The sequence below is a fragment of the Limulus polyphemus genome, unplaced genomic scaffold (genome assembly GCF_000517525.1).
Source record: "Limulus polyphemus unplaced genomic scaffold, Limulus_polyphemus-2.1.2 Scaffold7472, whole genome shotgun sequence".
Classification (NCBI taxonomy): Eukaryota; Metazoa; Arthropoda; class Merostomata; order Xiphosura; family Limulidae; genus Limulus; species Limulus polyphemus.
Window position 1 is genome coordinate 11,656 of NW_013673082.1, and position 7,594 is coordinate 19,249.

Consider the following 7,594-nt stretch of genomic DNA (forward strand, 5'->3'; position numbering starts at 1 on the left):
AAATTCAAAATGTACCCTAGGAAATAAGACAATTAATGTTCAACGAAGTGTCTAAGGTGCGATGCCTTTACTTGCAAGGAACATATGACTATTATGTATATGCAAGGTGCAGATAATAAAATGGACTAAAATGATCAATAGAAAGTAGCATTAAATGTTATTTTATGGATGTGTTAATTGGTGGACTGAATTTCTTGTTTTTTCTTGTGTTTTAGCATTTTGTTTTTTTAATATTGTGAGCCACAATCTAAGGCTTTCATTATTCTATTTTGCTTACAAATATGGGTTTGGAAAAAAAAAACATATTATAAGAATTTAAGCTTCTTAATAATATAAATACCACATTGGAGTCATAATGACCCTAGGCAACCAGATATGTTCCATTTTACCATGCAACTAATTGAGGGTTAAAAAACTGTCTACCCAGGCAGAAAATTACCTGTAATAATTAATTTTAAGAAATAACATGTAATAACTAGCCTAAAGATTGACATATTTAACACTGTTACTGGTATGTGAAATAAAACTGTCAACTACCAGTTTACAAAGATAGGACAATTGTATTTAACCCTTTGACCGTGGCTGCTTTAAATGCACATGAAATTTTCGTGAACCGTACACTGTATACAGCACAATCATATTCATCTGCTGGAGGCAGACTGTACCCTATACATCAAATCAACAGTCAGTGGGTTAAACAAATTTCTCATTCACCTTGATTTATTACATCAATTCACTAAGTTCAATCATAATTGATGTCTGAAATAAGACAAGGAGAGGTGGTTGTATCATTATGTAATTTAGTTATTTACCAGGAGTTTTATTTAAGTATAACATTTGAAAATTTGATATTATTCATATGAAACATTGAGAAAAAAAAAATATTTTTTACATATATTGTTCTTATGACAGTATATTTAAAACTATTTTACAATTCTAATTGATGTTCTAAGCTTCAATGATAAGACCAATGCAGATTCAAAAAATCTGGTGATAGAAGTGTTGGGGCACATTTGACAGCTCCCTAACCCCAGGCCAATATTCATCAAATTTGTTACTGGCCCATGATCACATGCCTGTATAGGACATAGTACAGAAATCTAAACATCATGTACAATAAAATAATACAATTTTTAAGTCTTAATTAATGGCACACAAGTGAAGTAAAAATTACAACAGACAATATTTTGTTTATCTAACCAGTCATTTTTCATTATATTCTGTAAAAAATTCTCAACATCCTGAAATCAAAATAATTCATATTTCTAAAACTATATATACTAATAATCTGTATTGTGAATGTTTTTCTATATCATACCTATACTAGTAGAGACTTACGTTTTTGACTTAAGAAAAGCTGCTCTGAATTAATGATAGCAGTTGTTACCTAGGTCACAACCAGATGCAAGAACAAGACTAAAATCATACTCTTTGAGTCTGTTGAGCTTTTTAACAACATGGAAATCATAATCTTTAAGTTTGTTGAGCTTTTCAACAACATGGAGTGATTAGGAATACTTACAGACAAATAAACAAAACTAATGAGCAACAACAGATACACATGTAAGTACACCAAACTTCAAGAGAAAAATATCTAGTGAATAAATATAAATATCCTCACACCATGTGGAATTCAGCATAATTTCTAAGCCATAAAAATGTTATACAAAAACATTTTCTCTCTTTTTGTTCCTACTAAACATTTAAACTTCTTATTTGACCGTATTTTTGACATTATTCAGAACTAGGTACACAATATTATGCTAAATTTAAAAATCTTCTACACTTACAAAAAGTTCAAAAAGCCATAAAATATTTCACTTTTCAATAAGGTTTACATTTCATAAAAAATAAAAGATTTTAAAGTAAAAAGTTATGGAAGTAGAAAGGTACTTGGTATTTTCAGCCTGAATGGCACCTGATGCAACACATGAGTAAACAGCTAGGATAGAGACCTCAAGGTTCAGACATAATCATCCTTAATTTTGAGCTGATAACCAGATAAAGTGGGCAACAATTAGCAGTGCCCACTGGCTATAGAGCTACACCCATAGCTGAAAGCATGAAATTTATTCAACAACATATCACAGCTCAAACCCTGAACCTTCTGACCTGTAACCTGGTATGCTGACCACTATGCAATGTCCAGCCCTGAGAAGAATGGAAATTTTAATTTGAATAATTTACTAATTCTGGTATTTGCAAAACAGGAGATTACAGTTTAAAACAGAAATATAAAATTATAATAAAATTAATTATTTAATCATATAAGTTACAAACTTAAAACACAAACAAAAGAAGTTTCAGTAAGTTTTAACTCTTTACAAAGTTATAAGGCACAGTAGATTGTGGCTTACATAATACTGACAATTCAGAATAATGTTGTATATACATAAAATAAACAATAGCATTAACATTTTTATAATCAATATGATCTCTCAAATTACTCTTCTGATAGATGTCTTATTAATGATTTTTAAAATAATTGAAAATAATTTTACTTGTTCAAGTTAAAGAGAAGATGTGAGGATCTAATTTTTAAAATAAATGTGTAGAGCAAACTTTAAAAACATATTTTCATTATAATATCTGCATATACCCAATCATGCATGTATGTATTTTATTTCACAAGTTTTTGAATAAATTTAAATAATTAACATTACATTTTAGTAGATTCAAATAAACAACAAAGACATAATAAAAAATGTAAAAACTTTTTAACACCTAACTACAATAACAAAAATAATATATAAGCCTTTTAAAAGTATATACTGTTTATTGATAAAAATAATTTCTGACAGACAAAAATGTTTTTCGATAGATGAAGGACGTACTTGATCTTTAGGCAAAGGCTGGTTTTTAGTATAAGCTGTTCACTTAACTTTTATATTACTTGCATCCCTTAGTGTAAAAATCAGCTTTCTCCAAAAAATGTTAATGTTTGAATAAAAATATTTTCCACATTTAACATCAAAATTCATGCAAAGAGCCAAAAGCATATCAGCAAGTCACTTTTTTAAGTCAAGCTTTTCAAATTTAAGAGGTAAACAAATACATGCACATACAGAAATTTATATAATCATTAATTTGTAATGAAAGCAGATTAGTATCAAATTTATTTTGCTAACAATCACAAGCCTCAATGCAATACAAATAATTGTAAACTTAAATAACATGATTGTTTTGTGAAGTTTCATCTCATATTCAATGTCGTTTCTTACTGAGTGCTACCATATTTAATCACAAACAAACTACCCAAAATAAATAAAACTTCTCATAGTAAAAAACTTTAGAATTACTTTAAAATACACACTAAAAACAGTGATTAATGTGGTCTTATTTATCTTACAACTTTTGCTTTAACTTTTAATTTAAAGTTTTTCTTAATCATTTAACTTTGGACTTTGAAATCTTGTTTTTAATTTTTATTCACTGTTCTGGAATTTATTCTTTTTGTCCAGTATCTTCATGAGCTCTCTAGACATATAATAAGGTTTTTCCTCTGATCCGTCATTCCTTTCACAGTCTTCCACTATAAAAAAACAACAACTTCTAGTTAATTATTTTAAGCTATTTCAAATATAATACAAATAAATCCTATCTTACTATAATGAACAAAAACATTGCATTTATCTGTCTATTTATATACAATCAGTCCAACATAACTACAACAGCTATAGAATTGAATGAGGTATTAACATAGATTATTTTCCATATATTTGTCATCAAAAGTAAAATTATAAAAACAATACCCTGATTATTTCAATATCAGTTTCAAACCACAATGTACAGGTTTAGCTCTATCACCTGTATAACAGGTATAATTTGTCTATTGAGTAAAAAAACACTACTAAGAAAAAGCCTTATAAAACAGGTACATATACCAGATGGAGTCTGTCACACAGAGGGTTAATCACACTTTATAAACATGATTTGCACATACATGTTCAGTCCCCCAGTGTAGGTTCAATGGGCTTTTTGTCTACTTAAACGTGATTTTGAAAGGTAACTTACATATGGAGGGTATGTGAAAAATCTGTCACAAGGTATGGTCTAAAACTGACCTCTCCACGTTATTTGCAGTGGCTTATTACAATGAAAATTATGGTATTGGGTGCAGATCCAATGGTCTTTGGTATCTTTAGTTTGCTTAAATGTGATCATGGAAGTTGATGTACACATGCAATGGAGGGTTTATGGAAAATCTGTTACAATGTGTGGTTTAAAATCGACCTCTCTCTATTCTTCATAGAAGTTTGTTATAATGAAAATAACAGCACTGATCAACAGTGAATTTTCATGATAATCATACTGACCATAAGAAATACTGGAAGTAGTTCCTAGGAACATAAAGGAATCTGAAACATTATTTTTATAAAGTACAATTAACCCTCAATACTTACAGTTATCCTGTAAAATTATTATATATATACTACAGTTCTATTAAAAATAATCTAACAGAAATGACAATTATTTATTATAATAACACAAAAATAACAAATTACCCTTTAATAATAGCAAAACATTAATACTTTGGTATTTCTATAAGAATGATTTCAGACAGTTAGGCTTTGTCTTATTTAAAATAAGGAAAAATTTACCAGGCTCTTTCAAGGTAACTACTTTACAGTACTTTCTATTTGTCCCATTAACTGTAAGAGCATCTAAAAATTCCTGTTTGTAATTAATTCTTTACATGCTGTTGCTCTGGGTGATAATTTAAATATTAGATTTTGCCAGAATGCATAGCTATTTTACTTGTAGATTTTACACTGTACTCCTATAAATAAAGAGAAAAGCTTTGGGATTGATACGTCTCCTAAAAACATATTCATGAACTTGAAAAAAGGAAATAAAAACATAAATATTAATCCTAGATGCCTAGTTTGAATCATCACAAAAATCATCATAAAGTCATCAGTTATGGTGTTCAAAAACATTTTAGTTTTTTCTTTTGTTTTATAAAATTTTAACTAGTTTGGTATTAACTTCCAGTACCTGAGCCTAAAAAACAACAACATAGCTTTGTTATCTATTTAAAGAGCTTGTTCATTCTAGTTTAAATATAATTTGCATAAATTGAGAGAGGAAACAACTTCCTTATTCTTACAACATATTTTATCTTCTTCAGGCTGATCTTTAGCTACTTAGTGTTAAACAGCTCAATATGGCTTCTCCTATAATTAGTAAGCTCTATTTTGAAAAATCACTGGTTGTCAAAGTGAATTCATCTATTTTTCACTTGGTCTCTATCTTTCAAGCTTTTATGTAATTAGATCATATTTTTAAATTAAGTCAATATTTCAAAAACTTCTGATAAATGTACACTGAAATAAAAAAGAAGATATATGTCTATTTATTTGCTTGTGATATTTGCACAAAATAATACAAGGGTAATCTGCACCAAATGTTCATTATTTCAAGGTTTTGGGGATAACTACTAGTTGAATGTCAAAATGATAATCTTATTTTTTCCAATATATATATATATATATATTTTCTCACCTTGGATTAGAACTAAAGACCTGTCATATGCCAGGCAAATGCTTTACCAGCTGAATTAAAGGGTTAACAACTAGTGCTTGCTAGTAAGTCACTCTTTCAACAATTCAAATTACTACACCAATATATATTTGATGAACCTAAAATAAGCTTATTACAAAATGTGTATATTTGTAACTTGAATACTTTGTTTAGGAAACCATATTATTTTCTTTCAATACAAAGTATGTGATAGTTAAAAGATGACTTAATCCCTTACAGATTTATGATACACATATTACCTTGCATTTTTAAAATACTTATTTTTATAGGGTCCACATGATCTGCTCACTTACAATCATAGCATAGCTTTTAAAGTTTTTGGAAAATACCTTATTAAAAATAGAAAAACACTGACTTTTTTTCATGAGATAACAAAAGCTTTTCTTAACAAGAGATAAAAACATCTGAAGCTAAATAAAATTGTTTATTACAGAAAGTTTCTTATTCACAAGCTAAAAAATCAGAACAAAACTACTCACAGAAACAAAGGAATAGAGTATCCACTGCCATTCCATAAACACTAAAAAATCCTGAAGCTATGATATAGGAGCCAATGGTGATGGTCTGAAATAAGAAAAAAATTTAAAGAAAGCATAGTGACAGTCTCAAAATCTCACATAAAAAATAAAGCAGTAGTTTATATTTAACTTGTAGAAAAAAAAAGACAGATACAACATCAACGCTCTTTATACCCTCCTTGGACACAGTTAAGAAAGCTAGAAGAGAATAAAAAGAGAGACCAATCTTGTTCAATTTACAATTTATTAGTTGCTTCAGAGCAAGGGCATCCCTAGCTACCAAAAATACTTAGGGCATGGGCCCGTAGGAGCAGCTACTACTTAAAATAATTAAAAGATAAATGCAATATATTACAATTTATGCAAGACAGATTCAGGCCACTATGAAATACATTTGGTGCCCTATGGGCCAATCCCAAGTGACACCCCTGCTTCAACATCATTGTATAATATAGCTACAAAAAATGACAAACATATATGAATTACAAGTGTTCACAACTAATTTGTACAACCATGTATTTGAAATAATAAGAAAACAGTTAGTAAATTTGAAAAATAAGTACATAAGAATTTACGGAATATAAAATTTAAACATAAATAGCAGAATCATACACAGACACTGACTTTTGTTTCTCTTGGTGGGTGCTCATGTGTGAAAATCATATGGGGTGGCTGTAGAAGCAAAGCAACATTTTAAATTAAACTACTTTTATTATAACTAAAATTAACTCTTTAATTTTACATGTATGAGTCATATCTCTCTTAATAAGCCACATGTTTTCCCATTTAAATCAATCAACAAAAAACTGTCTCAACCTGCTAAGATGCCATGTTACTAGCAGGCACCACACCTATAAATATTATGCTTCTTTTTCTTTTGGCTCTTCCCCTTTAAATTCCATGACTTTCTGAGCAAGACTTCTTCACATAAGTCAGTGCATTGGGTGTTCAACCTATAAATGCACAGAATCAGTGATTTTTATATAGAATACAAGTATGAAAAGATGAAGTGGGTTTTTTTTATATTAGTCTTTGGTAAGGCATTTTTTTCGACGAATAGTTTCATGTAATGTCATTTATTGGACTAATTCTGAAATGTGTCAAACACATATAATTTTTTTTGTGAGTGCTTGAGCCATGGAGAAGCCAAGAATTAGCAACTATGGATGATACATAATTAAAATAAAAGGGAATGATCACGTATTAGTTTAATATTAACTGGGGTAGTGTGACATCTATAAGATAACAAGACAACAGTGATACACACTGTAAATTTGACATATTTAAAGCAACTAATAGAAAAAAGTAGTAAATATTGAGTAGAACAATTTGATATATAAAAGATAACTGGAAATGAATAATTTAGATTAACCCTATCGCCCCAAGTACCCTTTACTGTGCATGAAACAAGGTTTTAGTCTCTTACATTCAAAATTTTATTAAACTACTTTTTGTTTATGTTATACCAATTAGAATAGTATAGACTTTTTAAGTTCTTAATTCTACAAGGGAATATTTAAAAAAATCCTGAA

The 7,594-nt window shown here is 28.9% G+C and overlaps 1 protein-coding gene across 1 annotated transcript in view; it reads right to left on the reverse strand.

Moving 5' to 3' along the window:
- Positions 1–2,727: 2,727 nt before the first annotated feature.
- LOC106474643 (choline transporter-like protein 4) overlaps positions 2,728–7,594 on the reverse strand; it is a 17,643-nt gene continuing 12,776 nt past the window's right edge. The window contains exons 5-6 of the mRNA XM_013935334.2: positions 6,024–6,108; positions 2,728–3,532 (exon numbers count right to left, since the gene is read on the reverse strand). Of these exons, the coding sequence (XP_013790788.1) occupies positions 3,426–3,532; positions 6,024–6,108 (192 nt within the window). The 3' untranslated portion in view covers positions 2,728–3,425. The remainder of the gene's footprint in view (positions 3,533–6,023; positions 6,109–7,594) is intronic.